Source organism: Lytechinus pictus, chromosome 17 (genome assembly GCF_037042905.1).
Source record: "Lytechinus pictus isolate F3 Inbred chromosome 17, Lp3.0, whole genome shotgun sequence".
Classification (NCBI taxonomy): Eukaryota; Metazoa; Echinodermata; class Echinoidea; order Temnopleuroida; family Toxopneustidae; genus Lytechinus; species Lytechinus pictus.
Genome location: NC_087261.1, coordinates 1,000,662 through 1,022,816, shown reverse-complemented (window position 1 = coordinate 1,022,816; position 22,155 = coordinate 1,000,662). Strand labels below are relative to the sequence as shown.

At 36.1% G+C, this 22,155-nt stretch overlaps 1 protein-coding gene across 5 annotated transcripts; it reads left to right on the top strand.

The window, feature by feature from the left end:
* Window positions 1-2,645: 2,645 nt before the first annotated feature.
* LOC129280525 (poly(U)-specific endoribonuclease-A-like) lies at window positions 2,646-17,270 on the top strand. Of its 5 annotated transcripts, none has more exons than XM_064111769.1 (7): window positions 2,646-2,967; window positions 9,346-9,397; window positions 10,351-10,550; window positions 11,861-11,973; window positions 13,488-13,609; window positions 15,068-15,215; window positions 16,120-17,270. In XM_064111769.1, the coding sequence occupies exons 1-7, from the start codon at window positions 2,949-2,951 to the stop codon at window positions 16,375-16,377; spliced, it is 912 nt and encodes a 303-aa protein (XP_063967839.1). In that variant the 5' UTR covers window positions 2,646-2,948; the 3' UTR covers window positions 16,378-17,270. The 5 variants fall into 5 exon arrangements, with proteins under 5 accessions (XP_063967839.1, XP_063967842.1, XP_063967838.1 ...); XM_064111772.1 differs by having other exon boundaries at window positions 2,658-3,053; XM_064111768.1 differs by lacking the exon at window positions 2,646-2,967 and adding an exon at window positions 3,095-3,229.
* Window positions 17,271-22,155: the final 4,885 nt, after the last annotated feature.

Sequence of the window (22,155 nt, the reverse complement as noted above, 5' to 3'; positions counted from 1 at the left end):
AACAATTTCCCGAGAATTATATATGACATATAATGCTTTTAGAATTTTAAATAATTCATACTACAAATTTTGAATATTGGCATCTTCTTTAGAATTTAAAATTTCTAATTTCCTTTGCTATATAAAGTGCATTAACTTCCGTAACAATTACTGTTACGGAAGTTAATACACTCTTTGCTGTACTTTGCTGAGATTGATAGCACGATTCTAGTTCCAGAACAGGTGACATGGCTTAATGCTGTAGTCGGCAGAAATGGTGTAGAGAAAGGGAAGAAGGAGAAACAATTAAGCTTTCATGGAGAAGGAAGACAGTAAAACTGTTTGCAATGACTCATGAGGAGGGTTAATGTATCACCGATCAAAAATGTGAGCGCAAAGCGCGAGCTAAAACTTGTGTATAGTCTAACCTGAAAACTTTAAATTCTAGCATTTTTTTGTAAAAATGATCAGGATGTTATCTGAATAAACTAATAATGCGAATTCAAAGTGCTAGCTGATTTTTTTTTCGTATTCTGACTGAAAGCTTGACATTCTAAACACTCTTTGTACCAATTACAAGGATGGGTATCTTAATTGATGCGACTGTAATTTCTTTATATTTTGATCTGAAAACAATAATTTTTGGACGTTGTAATTTGAGAACAAGATATATATCCAATAAAAAATTATTGCAAAGGTAAAACGCGCGCTTTTTGAGGTTTAGTCCCCCAAACGGGACATTCTACTAACTTTTTGTAATCATAAAAAGGATGAGTGTCTTGCTAAGGAAATGATGCGCAGCGGGTGCGAAGCGCGAGCTGAAAATATGTGTCATTCCAATATGAAAACCAGACATTTTAAGCACGCTTTCAAATAAAGAGGATATAAATTGAATAAAAAATAATTTTATGCAATAGAATACAAAAGAACAAGTGGGGATTACATGTATGTACACCATCAATCAACTCTTAATATTCATGAAGATATGCTTAGACTAAATTGTTTCACTAAAATAATGCAAATCTTTAAAATTGCATAACTTCGTTATTCCTTGTTCGATTTTGATCATATTTGCAGTATTTTGTTTGTCTGCATATTATCTGTTCAGATCATATTTTTCAGCCTGGATGACCCCTGTAATTCGCATGAAAAGTGCTGAAATAATCGATATAGGCCTACTGACATGAAAAGATGGAAAGGGGGGTATTTCAAATACTCACGGTTTGTTGGAATTTATAAATGAAATACGTATTTCGATAATCAAACATTTTGGCTATTCATCATTTTTTTAAATCACGAACAGGATGCGTAACTGCGTATCTCAATGAAACAAAATAATGAAGAAAAAAATCCGATAAGATCATATAGATTCCATTAATAATGTATGTATTTGTGAATTTTTAGCCTCTTGTTTCATTTACCTTACTTTTTTACTATTCATTTCCCCATGTCCTCTTTTTCTATCTTTTTTGGCTATTGGCAAGCGGCAGGATTCCTCGTAACCCAGAGAACTCATCCTGGTTACGGGACTGCGATTGTTATATTTTGTTTATTGCCAGAAACTTTAAAGATGAACTGTAATTCTGCGGTGGCCCGGTTATTCGGTTTTTCTAATTCCAACTTTGAACAAGAACGAGAATGAAATTACAGTTTCCATTTCCGGTTAGGTTTTTCACATTTTTAAAGGGGGGGGGGGGGGTTGGCAAATTAAGCTATGTGTTCCACATTTATCTTTATTTATTAAAAAAAGTTATACGAATACCTAAATATGGATTTTCCTAAGCTAACAAATAAATACTTCAATTTGTGACTTGATATAACTTCCGTAACGAAGACTGACAAGGGTAAATGCCACTCGAGGATTTTATGGTAAATTATCTTGGGATTCCCAGAATTGGTCATGCATTGCTTAAGATCTTGCTTAGGATTAGTTAGGGCCAGAACTTAAGATGAACTACAATTCTGTGGCCCGGTTATTCGGTTTTCTCATTCCAACTTTGAACAAGAACGAGAACAAAAATGAAAGTTGTCCGTTTCCTGTTCTGTTTTTAACATTTTTTATTTGGGGGGGGGGGGGGAATTAAGCAATGCGTTCCACATTCATCTTCAATAACTTAAAAAAAATATCATACCAATACCTTAATATGGATGTTCCTAAGCTAACAGAATAAGTAGTGCAATTTGTAACTTGATTTTAACTTCCGTAACGAAGGTTGACAAGGTTAAATGCCATCGAGAGGATTTAATGGTAAACTATCTTTGGATTCCCAGCATTGGTCATGCATTGCTAAGGATCTCGGGTTATGGATGAAAGTTATTTTAAGGTTGCCTCATACAAATTATGAACATTAAACTGAACGAAAGATGTGCAATGATTTTTTATAGTAATTTTTGTTAAATGTTATTTGGTAAAATCCTGCTTCTGAAAAAGAATATTGAATATTTTTCTCCCGGGGGGGCCACTTCCATTCACGAGTGGATACCATGCGCGACCATGGGGTCTCGAAAAGCACCCTAAACACGTAATTTCCATATTCTGAAAATGCGCCCCTTAACAAGTATTGGCGTGTGAAACCCTATATACCCTTAACCAGTATTGGTAACAAAACGATACTCTTGGCAAATGTTCCCTGAAATGAACCCCTAAACAAGTACAGGAATGTTTTATTGTTACGGGTCCTTCGCGGTCGTCGGCTTTACCTTATTTGGTTTAGTACGACCCCACCTTCTACACCTCGCGCAAATCGGACTCTAAACACGAAGTGTTGGGGCAAAAAGGACATCCTTTATAAAACATTTTAATTTTGTTTTATCATCCCCGCGAATTCGACCCTAAACACGTAACTTTCCTAGCGAAATAGATACCCTTTTTTCATTATTTTTGTGTTTTTGACACCCTTATCACGTTACGTACGTAACGTGCCCTATCGTGAAAAAGACATCCTTTTTACGTGTTTTTTTGGTCGCGCATGGTATCCACTCGTCAATGTAAGTGGCCCCCCCGGGATTTTTCTATCTTGCAAACACTTTGGCTTCAGTAAATAAAATTGTTGATAACACAGTGAAACTAAATGGTGTGTATTTCTATTTCAATCATTTCAAAAGTGATTTAATTGAGTAACATAAGTGAGCAATGCTATACGATTAACCCCCGTAACGTTGATATACAGTGCTTGAGTTAATCCGGTCATTACTTCAAATTGACGCAACAGCGACATGCCCCTTTTCTGTTGCCACTTTCTCATACATGGTACTTTCACAATATGTATCTTTCAACCCATTTTGTAGACTTTATTTTTACGATTTTTCCCCGCATCAATTGTAGCATTTTTCTGAGAATGACCCGGCAATGGCGTGGGCGTGCACGCTTTAGTTTAGTTTGTGTACAAAGCCTATGGACACATGATTGATAGAAAACTAACTCGAGACTCAAGTTCAGGCTGAAATACCCGCAAACATGACAGGGAATGAGGTAACAAGTCATTTTCACTGATTGCAATTTTTATCAGAACTTATGTTTATCAGACATCATATCACTGAAGAACATGGCTGGAACTTGGTCTTGGAAAAACAAAAGTCCAAAGAAAACCTTGCAAAGACTGTCTGTAGTGTTAATAAAAAATATAAGTCATGTAGATCTAGACTAGAGTAAGTAGGGGTCTAGTAAAGTACATGTAAGTTAGAACCCAATCACCATAATCATTCACAGTATTGCGAGGTTATGATGGGGTATCCAAACTTCACGGACTTTTCAAAAATATCTATCAGGCTTATATTCACAATTTTATAACAAAACAGTAGTGCATGTGCATGGCCCAATTACTGCAAAAGCTTTTCTGAAATTTGTGTAAGGGCCATGGAAGTGTTGCAATTTTGCATGCGTCGTGCCTTCAATTTTTCCTGTACACGGTGGTATGTAATGCACCCATGGGTGAGTCGAACCCCTCAGGCTATTTGAGGGATATTCATCATATTACTATTAGTATTAGGGGGAATAGACTTCACATCGTTCAGTAAGTTTCATAGGAGGACTTGATTCTGTAAATCCTCTTATATTTGCGGGAGTTTGTTGCAAATTTGCATGCGCCGTGCCTTCAATTTTCCTGTAGGCTGTACACGGCGGCCCCGGGGGGGGGGGGGTCATTCTCCACATGGCCTGCTACGCACCCGCGTCCAGAAAAAGTGTTGAAAAGGGTCCCATTTTTAGGCACTCGGGCGGCGTTGACGTCTTTGGCAAAAAGGGTTGCATTTCAGCACCATTCGCTCGTAAATCGCCGATAAGGGAAGCCTTTTCCTTCTCTCTTCACGCCGTTTAGGGTTGCTAATTTGGTTATGAAAATTACGCCATTTAGGGGTGCAAATTTGAGGAGACCTGGGAGTAGACCTAAGCTATATATAAACACTATGAAAGGCGATTTACAAAACAATCCTCCCACATGCCGGCGCGGCCAGCGCAGCACTTATGAGAGCATGGACCTACATGTATTAGGTCCATGATGAGAGTTACCCCCGTACAGTTCTAGCTAGTCTCTTACACCTGGCTCTATACTAGGCAGCATGCGTTACCCACATGGTCCACAGGTATCACATTAATCGATTTTGATGTTAACGCCACTTAGGGTATCAAATTAGGGGATTTCCCTGTTCATGCCACTTACGGTGGCTTTTCTCATGGGTTACGCCGTTTAGGGTTGCAAATTTACATAATGTCATTACGCCGTTTAGGGTGCATTTCTGAGGTTGTCGGACACGGGTGGGTAGCAGTCCATGTGGAGAGTGACCCCCCGGGACGGCGGCAGTAATGCACCCATGGATGGCGTAGACCCTACTCTACACTACAGTGACTAAACTTACTATCAGACACAGACTCACTCCTTGCCCTTTCTTGTAAACGTCTCAAAATCTGTGATTTGAAGCCAGTTCCCCACACCTATTCACTTCCGAATCCAAAATGGTGAACGCGAATTGTGCGCAGGTCGCATTTCACTTGCCACAAGCTTAAACTATATACCACACACGATAGGTTTATTCTATAAACTGCCTCATTCTGTCTTAATTACATATAGGTCTGTGAAAAGTGGGCGTTGTTTATGATGTTAGAAAAAAAGGGTGAGGATGTGGTACCTGTAAGATTCTTAATATACACACCGTCAACTTTATCTTTCAGCAAAAAATGCATAATATAATACCCAACTTGTTTTGTATTCCAAACAAGACATATTCTGCATGTATTATATTTGGAGACACAATTTGACCTTTTATGACCTTGGCTTAAGTGACCTTATCTTAAGGACGTTCCACAGTTATGTTTGTGCGCATTATGATCTGCGCATAGTTTACACTCTGCGCGCTGATGTCACAATGGATGAACAGGTGATTAATTAGCTGCGGGTATGAGCTGATTTTTCTCATCTTCTGCACTTTAACTGCAGATCCGATGCGTTATTTCATGAAGCTAAAAAATTGAAATATTCCATGGATCATTCAAAAAAGAATTATCTACAATTTCGAAATACTTCACTTTGCAGTGCTGCCAAGAATCACGAATATTACCCCGAGTTTGAATAAATGGTAGAGTGGTTTTGGTTTTTTCTTCACATAGATGCAAAGCATTCGGCGCATTTTTGGTGTTTTAAAAAGCACATTTGCTCTAATAAAAATGCTGATAGTTTAAAAACAAGCACATGAACCCTTATTTTTTAATGTTTGTACCTCTTAGGTATACCTTCCTCTACAACTCTGCAAATTTTGGTGAAAATGACATGGATTTTGAATAAAGTGCAGCATTTATTGTACTTGTGTAGTTTGTTACTGAAATTTCACATTTTTTTAGATTGGGAGTTTGTTATCTTTTACGCCATTTTTAAGAACTGACAGTGCTGTTAAATTTGAAATTGCAAACAAATAGCACTATAAATAGATTCTCCATTCTAATGACACAATTATCAACTCTTTTGCGAAATTTGATGACTTTTTCGTGTATTTTGAATGAGTAATAGAGGTTTAAACTCATTGTAGTTATATTGGGCGGTCTAAAAATGCCAAATTCTTTTGAATGCGCAATTCTTAAGAACATCAATTTGGGTGAACTTTGAAGCTCTATAGCAAAAAATCAAGCACATGGACCTATATTGATTTTTGCATATTTCGAATATTAAGGTTCTAAAGTATCTATGTGCAAAGTATGGTGAAAATGACATGGATTTCACTTTAACTGTGGAACGTCCTTAAGTGACCTTATTTAAACTGGACCCGTTTTAGATGCCAAGTGATTCATATCTCCTTATTTAAAGAGAAATGCCAGTAGTTGCAGTAAACACTGATTTTATGAGAAAGTCCGTAAAACCAGGCTTAATTGTCAGTATATCATCGAGGATCTAGATCTGGTACAGTTACATAAACTGACCTTTGTGAAATCTTGAAATCTACGCTGAAAAATGTTCACACTGAAGATCACCAACACAGATAGGCACACGTGGGGCAGTGTATTATTATTGCTGAAATAAAGACCCGACGGAAGTGACCGAATCCGCGCTTATTTTGCTTATTTCTCAGCAATTACACAATTTCTCCCAGAATCCTTTGGCACATATTTTTTATTCATACAAACAGACACTTGGGTGCCCAGGACCAAAATCCAGTTAAAACCAATTAGGGTAAAACCAATTGAAACCAGTTGGCCAACTGGTTTCAATAGGGAAATTGGAACAACTGGTTCCAATTGAAAACCAGTTGCCAATTGGTTCCAGTTAAAACCAATTGGTTCCAATTGAAAACCAGTTGCCAATTGGTTCCAGTTAAAACCAATTGAGCAACTGGAACCAGTTGGCAATTTGTGTCAATTGGTTCCAGTTGTTCCAATTTCCCTATTAAAACCAGTTGAATCCAATTGGAGGCAACTGGTTTCAATTGGTTCCAGTTGAAACCAATTGGAGGCAACTGGTTTCAACTGGAACCAGTTGAAACCAATTGGTTTCCAACTGGATCCAATTGGAACTTCCAGTTGGAATGAACTTAATTAGTTACAAATTAATTAGCATTTGCACTAACTATTGCTCATGCCAACACAGAAGCAGTGTTATATGTCTATTAATACCAACGTAAAGGGCATTGATAAAATACAGACTTTCATATGTACATATATTTATACGGAAGATCTTCAAATATATGTATTTTCATTTGATGTAATTTGGTAACAGTTAGTGGTGTACTAATTATCCTTTAATCTGTTTTAATTATAATATATAACATTTATGAACATGGTTTTCACTGCAAAGTATTCTAAATACTTATCTTTAAAAAGTGTGGTACTTGTAATTGAAAAGAGAAAAATAGATACATTGTTAATGATGATGAATCTCATAAAACATTAATCTGTGCACACTGGCAGATAATATGCAAATTAACTGGTTTCAATTGGATCCAGTTGGGTAACTGGAAAATTTCCAATTGGAAACCAATTGGAAATCATTTCCAGTTACCCAACTGGTTCCAGTTAGGATTTCCAGTTGCCCAACTGGTTCCAGTTGGGATTTCCAGTTACTCAACTGGTTCCAGTTAGAAATCATTTCCAAGTGGAAGTCATTTCCAGTTACCCAACTGGTTCCAGTTAGGATTTCCAGTTGCCCAACTGGTTCCAGTTGGGATTTCCAGTTACTCAACTGGTTCCAGTTAGAAATCATTTCCAATTGGAAGTCATTTCCAGTTACCCAACTGGTTCCAGTTAGGATTTCCAGTTGCCCAACTGGTTCCAGTTAGGATTTCCAGTTACTCAACTGGTTCCAGTTAGAAATCATTTCCAATTGGAAGTCATTTCCAGTTACCCAACTGGTTCCAGTTAGGATTTCCAGTTGCCCAACTGGTTCCAGTTGGGATTTCCAGTTACTCAACTGGTTCCAGTTAGAAATCATTTCCAATTGGAAGTAATTTCCAGTTACCCAACTGGTTCCAGTTAGGATTTCCAGTTGCCCAACTGGTTCCAGTTGGGATTTCCAGTTACTCAACTGGTTCCAGTTAGAAATCATTTCCAATTGGAAGTCATTTCCAGTTACCCAACTGGTTCTAGTTAGGATTTCCAGTTGCCCAACTGGTTTCAAATGGAAATTATTAAATTCCAGTTAAGACCAATTGAAACCAGTTAAAACCAATTGAAACCAATTGAAACCAGTTGGAAATCCAACTGGTTTCAATTGGATTTTGGTCCTGGGTGGTCATTATATTAGATTCTGTAAAAAGTCATTTTGAGATCGTTACCAAAACTGGAATTTATCTTTATTTAACTTTGCATTTGCTTTAATTTGATACCAAACATGATGTGGTTATTTCGCTCAATGGTAAAGTCTTAAGAGGAATATAAGAAAGTTGGTGTGGTTTATGATTCAGAATGATACATTTAGAATTTCTCAAATACCAAGGTAGCACCCATCATATGCTTAATACATACATGTATGCTCAACTTAATCTTTTACCAAAAAATGCCTACCTTGTTTGTATTTAAAACATTTAAAAAGATGTTCTGCATTTTGTATTACTTTACATAATGCAATTTGACCTTTTACCATGACCTTAAATGACCTTTAGTTGACCTATGCATAATTTACATGCCCATTCATCCATAGATTTGCATTTGATTTTTTATTAGCTTTAATTTGATACCAAACATGACATGTTAATTCCGTAAAATATGAAATTCATATTCAAGAGGTATGTGAAAAAGTGGGCGTGGCCTATGACATTAATAAAAGAAATTGGTCAAGGGTGCCCAGGTGGCACCCATCGGATTCTTGAAGTAGACACCCTATACTACATTGTACAACTTTCAACAAAAAATTGCATACATACCCAACTTTACAGCCATGCCATAATTTTGATCATACATGTATCTACCCAACTATAGGCCCTAGGTAGCAGATATACTACATGTAAACAGAGCGCATTAGATACAAACTCTGTAGTCTTTAGCCATACCTCCTGGTGGCGGAAAGGGTTTTCCTTTGTTGGATGAAATGTGAGTGCGATAAACCAGCCTTTCTCATTGGATATTGCTTCATCATGTTCATAACATGTCTTGTACAGATATGAAGAAAAATGGTCCTTTGAATACCAATTTGAAGACATTTTAAGCCTAGGCCTATATTTCATCTAATTCTCACTGATTTTAACAGAGATTAAAAATATTTTATCTGAGATACATTATAAAACTCAGAATACCACCCCAGGTCAATACCTTAATTCTCTTTTGCGAATAGTGTACAGTGTATTGGATTTAGCCTTGTGACCCTCCTATCTGTGTAGGCCTATACATACACAGGAACAAGTGTTTATTAATTATTTTATTTCTGTTTTCTTTCTTTTTTCCTTTTTCAGATTTCAACACTTTCCAACTCAGACTTAGTAATAACATGGCCGGCAAAGGAAGGTATGTTTCTGTTACATATATTGTAGAAATTGCTGCTTGGAAAATGGAAACCAAGATTCCCAGATAGGCCTATTATTCCAGTATGATTTTATGATACATCAAATATTGAAAACAAGTAAAATTTCTCTAATTGTGCATTGAAGAGCTTTCTTCTCATCAAATTTACTTTTTTTTCCTCATGTATATTGTTATTTGTTTCGCATTTCTAATGTCTTAATTTTTGTCAATACGTGGAAAATCAAGATGCTTTTATATATATATATACACATGTATATATACATGAGCAAGGAGAAAGAGTTTGAAATTTCATTATCAAAAGCTACGCAGAAAAACCAATTTCCTCCTCGCTGGTTGACTGATGAAATAAAGAAATACCTATACTTCAGAAATTCAAATTGATAAAGAGTTAAGACTGACAATAAATCAGTCCTTTAGTTTGAACTTTTTCCTCTTCTGAGGTCTGATTGGAACCAGATCAAGAAAAAATATTTACCAATCGTTTATCTATAATACTCATGAATATTCATAAGAGGGATATAATTACTATTCTTCAAATACAGCAAAGAATTTACTCCTGATCCTGAGCTGTCAGCAGTCTTTAACAAACTGTGGGAGCTATGAGCATTGTAGAAACACCATGGTGTGGCGGTTCTGACTTTTGCCTTGTAATCAGAGGGTCATGTGTTCGAATCCCACCATGGCCTAGCATCCTCTGGCAAGTTGTCAATCCACACTTTGCCATTCTCACCCAGGTGCTAATTGGGTACTGGTAGGAAACAACTGTCATTGTGTTTGGTTGTAGGCCTAACAGGCTGCTAAAAAGTTATGAATCTAGTGACCGGGTAATAATAATTGTGAACCGCTTTGAGCAGTCGTAGATTGATATCGCCCTACGTAAAAGCCATTATTATTAACTATATAGAAATATAATTACTATTATTCTCCAAAATCAGCCAAGAATTTACTCCAGATGCTGAGCTGTCAGCGATCTGTAACAAGCTGTGGGAGCTAGATGAGAACAGACTGGAACCGGGAGTAGACTACGAGATCGATCTTCAAGGCTATACTTCCTACGGTAACAAAGTTGATCAAGCAAGGGATCCTCTGTTTTCCAGAGTGGATGAAGGAGTACTACAGAAACCAACCTTTAAAGGTAAATGAACTTGTTTTAATTTTAATGTAACTTCTGAAGGTTTCCATGGTGAAGAAGAAGGGTGCAGTGGTACACCCGGTATTTGATTTCTTTCATGGGCAAACTCAATGTTTCGGCAAATGTGTTCTTGTCGTCTTCTGGAAAATGATAGAATGTCATCTTCATTTCCCTGAAGACGACAAGAATACACTTGCCGAAACATCGAGATTGAGTGGTCCTTTTCAGGACCATCTTATGCCCATGAAAGAATATGTGTTGTACCGTGAAACCACTACACTCTTCAATTGTTTTAAATTTTTTTTCAGCTTGAAAAACGGTAAATTGCCACTTGGGGAGCATTTCATCTAATTTTTTGTTTGACAAGTTGTCAGATCTTCTTTGATTTTGATTGGCTGAGAAGAAGTGAACATTACTATGGTAACTGTCAGATACCCCTCCACTGCTTTTTGGAATGCACTTCCTGAGATACCAAAGTAACTTCACAAAGGTGGTTTTTAAAACCATCAGTTGAAGCCATGGTTTATCCAGATTTCCTGTATAAATTATGCTTATTTATCATGTATATTGAAAATGCCCAATACTGATGCACGCTTTTGTCACAGTGCGCCAAATTGACAGCTGTTGCAGTGGTTATCCATGCTACTTTATTCAAGAATCCACTGTTTGAAGAGTGAACTCATTACGGTAATTCAAAACAGTGAACTCATGAATAAAATAGCTTGGATACATGGCAACAGGCGTCAATTTGGCGCACTGTGACAGCATTAGACATAAACCATGGGTTCAACAGATGGTTTTAAAAACCACCTTTGTGAATTCGGGCCAGAAAGTTTCTCTTAAGAGATACTTATTCAACGCTTGAATTATTTCCAGTGAGCTAAATTTCTAACATGAATTGTAGGTACAGTACATGTACCTTCTAGTTGTTTCCTCGTTATTTTCTTCTTATTTTCCCTATACTTTTAGTAGTTTTTAGCAAATAGCAATCAGCTATGTGTTATGTGTTATTAGAATCAAGCACATGTATTCTTATGAAGTATAATGTTATGCATACAGTTGTACTCAAAAGTACATGTAAGTGAACTCCTTCACAAAATGCACTTCTTCATCCTGAGTGTTGAATAAAGACAACAACATTACAATGTTCGGCGAGCACAGAGAAACAAACTTTATTTAATGTAATATTTAATCACCTGACTTTACAATTAAATATCTATAAACACGGCAGAACTTGAACACATAAAATATATTATTTTTCTGGTGGGGTTCACTAACTTTTGATCACCACTGTATCTGTACATTTTTTGTAGCTTTTATCAGCCTTTTGGACAACTATACATCCGAGACAGGAGTGTCAGAATGGGTAACAAGTGAAGAAATTAAAGAGAACCAGATATTTATTGACAGAATCATGGAAACAAAGGTGAGATTTTATTTCCCTTTTTAACCCTTTTGGTATTATAAATTTAGGATATAATAAGGCCCATTCTTTGTTTTTTAAATGAAAAGTTGTGCACACTTCTCATATAGTGCTATTTAACTCTAAAAAGCCACATGTATTTTGATGCCTAATGGGGGGGGGGGGGTCAATTCTGTTTATGGGCATATAATTATTTTTATTGTTAATGATACAAATCAATTAATATCACTGAACATCCCCTGCAAGTTTCAGGTCACACGACCAAAGTCAAATGTCATTTAAGGTCAATGAGCTTTGGCCATGTTTGGAGTAATTGTTGCTGAATTGCTATTATTGCTTTGAAAGTTTATGGATAAATTTTATGAAATGTGGGCATTTATAAGGATAATCAAGTGTCACTGATAGTCTTAGGTCACATGAACAAGGTCAAATGTCATTTAGGGTCAATGAACATAGTATCATATCAATATATGAATGGTGTATTTTGTGAATAATTATTTTATAGTAGTTTTCAAAGTCGGCACTGCTGCTATATTGAATCGTGTAATGCAGGTGAGACTGCCAGAGGCGCTCCATTTGTTTCAACTTACACTTGATAAGAGTCTGTAAACAAAAAGTTTGCAGATTTGGGGCTTTATTCAAAGACTAACAGCTCATTTTTAGTGTATTTAATGATGTTAAGTAAAATTGAAGGATTACTGAAATTTAGCTATGCAAATTTGGCTTTTAAATTTATTTACTGAAATGCTACAAAATATTTCACAGCTTCATAAACCCAAATTAAAAATATGTAATTCAGTATACTGTGTAAAATTAATTGAGCAAGTGTTTTTTATCATTTTCTACAGTGTGATGGATCTAATATTACACAGTGGGGTTCCTTGAGGGAAAATTATTTTTAAATAAATAAAGACAGGACATGTGTTTTGTGAGATATTTATCAAAGTGAAAGAAAACAAAGAGGGAAATTAATTTCAAAGTACTTTTTATTACCTGTGAATCATTTGGGCATATTGCAAATGTATTATTTGATGTCTTAATGTAAATGCAAAATGAAAATTTACAGTTGTTAATAAATTATATTAAAAGAAATGATATGCAGCCATATAAATTACATGGTGGCTTTCATGCCAATTTCTTTATTCACGGTTAGGGTACAAAATCTTGAGGGAGGGAGGGGGGCGCATAATAATAGCCCCACATCTGTGTGGTATATATAAACGGGCAGATCCAGGATCTTCCAATGGGGGGGGGCACATTTTCCCGATGAAAATTTGACAAGGAAAAAAAGTCCTCACTTTCAAGGGGGGGGGCACATTTGGGTAAAAATGGCATATTTACATTAAAACTTGATTATGGCACTCAAAAGGGGGGGGGGGCAGGGCCTGATATGCCCCCCCCCCAGATCCGCCTCTGGTGGTATTAGGGTCAACAATATCAACTGTTTTGTGTCAACCTTTTGTTGATTTTTTTCTTTAATATCGTATTTTATTTGGTTTTTTTTCAATGATTATTAGGTAATGCAGCTTGCATACAAAGTGCTACTAAAGAAGGGAAAGATATCTGGAACAGTAAGGGATTTCAAGCATGACTTGTATGACCTCTGGTTTAAACTATACAAAAGAACAAGGGGCAGGGAGTAAGTAGCTTTTCCTTTTCTAATCCTTCCTCCCCCTTGTCCTACTCTTCCTCCTTCCTATTTCCCTCCTCTTCCTCTCCTCACCCCCTTCCCCTCCCCCGCTCCTAACCCTTTTTGTTCTCCTCTTTGTCCTCTTCCACCCTCTGCTCCTCATCCTCACCCTCCCCTTCTGCCTCTCATCTTCTTCCTCCCCTGTTCCCCCCTCTTCACTCCTTCCCCTTCTCCTATTCCTCCCATCCCCCTCTTTCTAAACCCCCTTCCTTCCCCTATTCCCGATTCCCCCCCCCCCGGCAATAATCATAAAATGTATGTGTAATTACCCTTGATGTGTTTAAAGGGTACAATCATGAAAAATGTGTACAACTCCACTCTAAGCAAAATCATAGCCCATGTAAAGATTTAGAATCTCTATGAAAATCATACAATGGTGGTATGCCAACCTAATAAGTAGATCAAGTAAATCAACAATATTCAGTCACCCTACAAGGTTCCTACAATATTAATGTGCATTACCACAGGCTCATAGTCCTCTGCATGTGTTTCAATGTTGGCCTTACGGTGTTTGTTTCATAAAGCTGTTCGTAAAGTTTCAGACAACTTTACACATGACTGGAACATGTCAGTTTTGTAGTCAAGGCTCAAACCTCCAAGGCCAAGGCTTTAATACAGAAGGCCAAGGCTTCAATACCCAAGGCCAAGGCATTTAAAACTTTCGATACTTGGAACAATGAGCCAACAATGCTTCAGCGGCAGACATGGCATACGGCAAAATGTATAAAAGGTATGAGCGAGCAAACATTTTGAGTACATGTAAAACAAAAAATAATTTCATGATAGATTTTGACATTATAAAATAATGGTGTAATTACCTTTGTACATTTAATACATTATTTTTCTAGGCGATTAACATGGCAGTAATTATTATTACCACGGTCATCTGATCATGGCATGCCAGGTTTGGCACATTTTAAATGGTGTGTTTTAAAACATGTTTTGAAACACGTAACTTGTTTTAAAACACCTGGCTTTTTTTTTTTTACGTGTTTTAAAACACCGCATAGACTTGTGTTTTGTAAATTTGCATGGATGTGATTTTAGATGAAAGGTTTTTTTTTAATACTTTTATTTCTTAATTTAACTAACTAAAACTCTTTCTCAACACTACTCTTTTTCCCCTTTTTCTCTTTCCCTCTTTATTCTCTCCTTCTCGGTAGCGGTAACTTCCATGGAATCCTTGATTTTGATTGGCTGTTGATTAGCGTTACCATGGTACATGTAGTTAACATTGGATGGTAAAGTTACCATAATAGTAACTTTTATGCTACGGGGTCAGGTGAACTATATTTTGAAATAATATAGAAATTGAAAAAAGAAGCAGCTGCTTAATAAATGATGGTAGAATAAAGCAAGGTCGATTTAGTTATTGATATTATTTTTTCATTTTATTGATGCTTTCAGGAAAGCCGATTCTTCAGGCTTTGAGCATGTATTTGTAGGAGAGACGAAGAATAAGGAAGTTATTGGATTCCATAATTGGATTCAGTTCTATCTTGAGGAGAAGAGGGGCAATGTTGACTACACTGGTTGGATTCCACCAAGAAGGAGGGTAAGTACAGTCTTTCAGTAGTAGGACATTTTTTTTTCACTTTGGGCTATTTCTTTCATTTGTAACGCTGCAATTTTTCTTGTGTCATTACATTTGTACACTCATTACATTTGTGCAGTCCAAATGTGTTGAAACTGTTCCCATCATTCTTCTTGCTTGCAATCCTTAACAATATATTTTTGATGTGTATTATTAGTATAATTTTGATAGGAGAATCACAGTGCTGCCAATCTGCTTTACTCCAAGGGGGGAGGGGGTTGCTTAGCAACTATATTGATGTATACATGCATCAACAAGGACAAGAATTTATATTTTTTGTGTGTGTGATGTGCAGATTTGGTTTTCTTCTTTATTTTCTGTATTTCTTGAGTTTCTTTAAGTGAATTCAAAGTGAATGGACCAGTTTCATTGAGATAGAAATTGATGTATATGTTTATGATTTATTTATTTTAGTGGTACCTGGCTTGATGTATTATTTATAAAGTCATTTGTCAGTTTGTATTTCACTGCTGTTTTAACCGTTTCCATGCGCATTTTGCACCAATGCACACACAGTACCGCGCGAACTTCGCATTTCACGCTCAAACAATCCGTTGTTTCCCTCCTTGAAAATGATTCCGCACTGAGGGTTTATGCCCCAGAGCACAAAGAGTTAAATGTCAATGAAAAAATCAATAAAAAATAATTTAAAACAAAAAAAATATGAGGGGGGCAAATCGACTGTACAGACACAATGCGACCATAGATTTTTTAAACCATCCATAAATACATACAGTGTATATCTTTGTACATTGAACCATGTAAAAGCAATTACCATTCTAACATCAAGCTTATTTGAACAAATTGAGAAAAATTAGTCAAGGCGACCATAATACCAATCTTATTATTATTTTTTTGTGAATAGGGAAAGGGAAAAGCTGTTGCTGATAACAGCGCTCAGCTGGTCAAGCTCCAGTTCAAATGGAAGGATACAGTCAAACCAGCGGGTAGTTCCTTCATCGGTACGAGTCCAGAGTTTGAGATGGCGCTATACACCATACTCTACTACATCGGCAAGAAAGCATACCAATTGGAGATCGAGGACTACGATGTTGAGATCGTCGTTCACTCCATGTGTAATAAATTGGGTAGTGCGTATCCCAAAGCTCTGAGTCAGGTTTAGAAGGGCAAACATGTATGCTGCCCTCGTTTGATAAAAATAAAGCAGGTAAATATCAACCATTGAAACAAATTCATATGAATTCTTAAATGAATTTCAGACTGCAATACGAAATTACGACCGAGTTGTCAATAAATACTACGTTGAGTTTGAGTAGTCCCATGCATGCATGGAATACTGACTGGCCTGATGGTATGGCATGATATCATTCTATAGTTTGCTTTATTTTGATTCATTGTACAGTTTTCCTATAAAGTGATGTCTTTAAAGGTCAAGTCCACCCAAGAAAAACGTTGATTGGAGAAATAGGGAAAAATCAACATACATGTAGCATAACGCAAAAAATTTCATCAAAATCGAATATAAAATAAGAAAGTTATGACATTATAAAGTTTCGCTTATTTTTCACAAAACATGTGAAACTGGGAATGTGTGTAAATAATTATCAGGGAATTTTTCTTGAAAAGCTGGGAACCCTGTTGTATAAAACTTTGCCTGGAGTAAGAGCTTGAATTTGAAATATGACCATATTAAGAAAAAGACACTCAAATTTTGATTGCCACCTGCTCCCTTTTGTCAAAGATGGTCAGCCATGTTTGTTTTGAATTATAAAACCTTTAGGATGGGATGACTAAGAGTTATACTAAATATATTATATGTATCTTATCTTGTATGTGGGTCCTTCCATGAAGTTGGGACACAAATTGACATTTCAGCATACGTAACTCGGTACTAATTGTACTTTACATGCATATTGTATCAAGTGTAATTGCCATAATTTGACTGTTGGACCAAATGCATGTATCCTGATGCTTACATGGACACCGTGTCCTGGCCATGTAACGGCATTATACACTGTTTTGCTCAATATCTTCATAAAAATGAGTACCGTATTTCACAAAATTTCAAGTAAATGTACAGTCTTCAAACAATGTGTAGTATAATTAGTATTGAGTTATGCTGAAATATCACAACTTCATGCTAAGACCCATGTTCATTGTGCTTCTGACTTCAAAGCAATGTGGGTCTAGTAACACACACTGGTTTGTGATTGATCCCAAAATAAAACTGACCAATGAAGGTCAGTGTTGCATCTCAACTTGTTCAAGAGATTGGCCAGTAGCCAATCAGAAACACTGTTAGAATTGATCACAAACCTTGGTGTAATAAGGTCTTGGTTATTGAATTGATTACTTTTAGTTTAAGTAAGGTGACACCGGGAGAAATCAGATAAAATATTTGAAATATATTGATGATATTTGGACCTGACATTTTTTTTTTACTTATTCCAAGGGATTGGCAAATAAATTTTACTTTAAGATCGCCTCCCCTGGATTTTCAACAAGTTTATAATGACTTTCATGGGCAGTTACCAATCATGATTATAATGGACTTTATGTTCATGAAATTGATAAACGTTTATGACAAGATATCATTGGACCAAATGACTGTTTAAAAACAATAATAATGGACTCAATTCATATATTGGAATAACTAGTCTTTGGAATAATGAGTAGATGTATATACTGGACATTGAGTCATGTCAGAAAAATGGTTGTAAAGTCGGACCTGTATACGTCAACAAAAGTGTCTGAAAAAAAAAACATTAGGCTTTATATTCCACTTCATATTCCAGCTCATGAAGTCATGCAGAACTTAATAACAGCTTTCTAAAAAATCAGCTGTTGACTGTATTCTTGATATCATGTACATTAATTTTCAATAAGTGACTGAAATCTAATGCATACATTTCTAACTTTCAAATCTCAACTGATTCAAAAAATAAATTTGTATTAAAATTTATGATAATTTGATGTATTCTCTTAATGTATAATAATTCATAGACATAGATACATGTAATTGTAGCATTACAAACAAATACATATATTTCTGTATTACCTGATTATAGTTTTGGGAATCACGTAGGTCTAGTTTTTTAATTTTCCAAAATTTTTTTGTTGATAAAGTGTACCAAATATCTCATAAAAAATTTAAAGAAATACCAGTACATGATTTTCTTGGAAAAAAACCTTGGGTAGTCATTTTCAGATTGAACCAAAAAATGGTACCCCATGTCTGCGCACCCATTCACTTTGCATGCGATTCGGGATTTGATGAAAAAAGCTGCATTTTGAGGCCTTCACATGAAATGCCCAAAATTCATTATTTTTCCACCATTTTGAGTCTGATTTTTTCATGAATATCTTTCTATGTATTGCATGTGTATAGTCTGTGGTCGACTGGTCGTCGCATATCTTTTACTAGAATCGTGCAGATACGCGTATGCGCAGACAAGGGGAACTGCGCAGACTTGGGGAACTTGCCATAATGTTTCTCTATATCAGGGTTCTACATGTATATCTATGCAACATGAACACAGTACAAGCTTAATACCTACATGTATACCTTAGTCACATGCATTAATTATTCATCTCACCAGAAGTCCTTGATCTACAGTATGTTGGTCTTTGATTTGGAATATCAGGGTCCTGAGGAGGAGTATGGTTGATCCAATCAATCTCAATTTACTATGGAAAGCCAACGTTTTATGTTGCTGCTAGCTCTTAAGGTTTATGGTGTCACGCGCGTAAAACATTCCCGATAGACTTGTGTGTTAAAATGGCACTTTTGAAAAATTCATAAAAAATAAATGTGAAATTAGAGGGTGGAATGTTTACTACCAATGGATAGGTTATATATCTGACATTCCAAATCTGACCAGGATAGGGTACCGTAGCCAGCTCATTTTAAAAATAAATCGCCATTTATGAAGATAACTATGAATGGATCGAATTCATCAACTGAAACAGTAAAATAGCCCTAATTATTCCGCCAGTCAAAAAATAGTTCCAAGTCACTTATTTATCTTCCCAATTTGGGCGAAGGAAGTTCAGTAGTTACCATTTTTAGAATCAGTGTGAGATTTTGAATCATATTTATACATTTTTGACAATCAGCAATATCAAATTGACAAAAATTCGAATGGGTTGGGTCGAACGAATATCTTTAGCCCTCCCGATGTAATTAGGCCCGTGGAACCTATATTATAGGACCTATGAATTTTATTTTTTTGAATAGCTACTTTGCTATTCTTATATATCTGTACACTCACACTAGCACAAAGAAATGCATTGAAAATGTCTATTTTCTATGCAATGACCCATTTTAATGTGTTACTCATACATGTTATTTTCACTATATATGGATGTATACAAATCCCACCTGCATATAGCCCAACGGTGAATGCAATGACAATATAGGTCCCTATCAATTTTAATATAAAGTTGTATGTAAATTTTGTGTAGATATCAGGATACCAGAACTGCCCCAAACATAATTACCAAATATCAAATATACATGAGATTTGATGAGGAAACAATAAAAGAATGAGATACTACTTTAGTATATACTTGCATTTGACCTATTCAAAATCTTCCTAGGGCTGTTGCCTCTCAAATGTAAGAAGGAAGAGATACATAAATAGATAGATAGAAAGAGAGAGAGAGAGAAAGAAGGATAATTTTATAGATGGCATGGCTTAATAAAGAGGGGGGGGGGGCTATACTAAGATTGCAGCACACATCCACCCCCCCCCCCTCCTCCTTAGTTGAGCACTATTAGATACCTTACCTTACTCTGTGCCCTTTCTGAATTCCTTCTTGAAGGTACCACTCTAGTTCTCTTCAGTAAAGTTCTCAAAGTTCTACCTCCTCTCTACCTACCCCCTTCCTAAGAACAATTTTAACATGAGCAATTTCTAAAGGTCTTTCTAATGCTAAGTAGGTGATGTACACTAACACAAAACAATGATAAATCAGAACATAAAGAGGCATTGACTCTATACATTGACCAATCTACATACATTCCTAGGCTACACAGACCTACTAACTTTACCTGATGTAGCCCTGCTAGCCATTAAATCCATTTTTGCACCACTTGATGACTAAACATATTGATATCAGTGAGAAATTGTTTGCTACTGAACAGTTTGGCCAGGTATACCATCCACTACTAGGGATTTCCCATATTACTTACAGGTGTCACGCGCGTAAAACATTCCCCATAGACTTGTGTGTTAAAATGGCACTTTTGAAAAATTCATAAAAAATAAATGTGAAATTAGAGGGTGGAATGTTTACTACCAATGGATAGGTTATATATCTGACATTCCAAATCTGACCAGGATAGGGTACCGTAGCCAGCTCATTTTAAAAATAAATCGCCATTTATGAAGATAACTATGAATGGATCGAATTCATCAACTGAAACAGTAAAATAGCCCTAATTATTCCGCCAGTCAAAAAATAGTTCCAAGTCACTTATTTATCTTCCCAATTTGGGCGAAGGAAGTTCAGTAGTTACCATTTTTAGAATCAGTGTGAGATTTTGAATCATATTTATACATTTTTGACCATCAGCAATATCAAATTGACAAAAATTCGAATGGGTTGGGTCGAACGAATATCTTTAGCCCTCCTGATGTAATTAGGCCCGTGGAACCTTATTGAATCAAAGACACTCCACGATAGGGCCCAAATCTACCTCTAAACACATCATTATTATTATAATGGTCAAAGGGGGGGAATGGATTTAAATAAGTTATACATGCAGATGAATGAGAGAAGTCATTTATTTCTTTATATTATAGTGGTGCAGGGTATTATATGTATAGTTTAGTCATATAATGCAATAACATTTAAAATTGTGAAATGAAATTTAGTTTTCTATTAAAATGTAATGACTTGTCTGGTATTCGATCATGAAATGATGTAATTAATAAATTTCACTTAAGTTTTTGAGAAATACGAACTATTTTGACGTTAGAGTACTGCATTTGATCTTGAGTATGGAGTAATCTTACAAAAAGAAATGTAATACACTTATGCTGATTGATGTTGATAGTAGTGGTGGTGGTGGCAGTGATGATGGTGGTGGTAATGATTGATGATGATGATTGATTGATGGTGATAATGATTGATTGGTGGTGATGACTGATTGATGATGATGATTGATTGATGGTGATAATGATTGATTGGTGGTGATGACTGATTGATGGTGGTGGTAATGATTGATGGTGACTGATTGATGATGGTGGTAATGATTGATTGGTGGGTGGTAATGATTGATGGTGACTGATTGATGGTGGTAGTGATTGATTGATTGGTGATGACTGATTGATGATGGTGGTAATGATTGATTGGTGGTGATGACTGATTGATGGTGGTGGTAATGATTGATGATGACTGATTGATGATGGTGGTAATGATTGATTGGTGGGTGGTAATGATTGATGGTGACTGATTGATGGTGGTAGTGATTGATTGATTGGTGATGACTGATTGATGATGGTGGTAATGATTGATGATGACTGATTGATGATGGTGGTAGTGATTGATTGATTGGTGATGACTGATTGATGATGGTGGTAATGATTGATTGGTGGTGATGACTGATTGATGATGGTGGTAATGATTGATGATGACTGATTGATGATGGTGGTAGTGATTGATTGATTGGTGATGACTGATTGATGATGGTGGTAATGATTGATTGGTGGTGATGACTGATTGATGATGGTGGTAATGATTGATGGTGACTGATTGATGGTGGTAGTGATTGATTGATTGGTGATGACTGATTGATGATGGTGGTAATGATTGATTGGTGGTGATGACTGATTGATGGTGGTGGTAATGATTGATGATGACTGATTGATGATGGTGGTAATGATTGATTGGTGGTGATGACTGATTGATGGTGGTGGTAATGATTGATGATGAC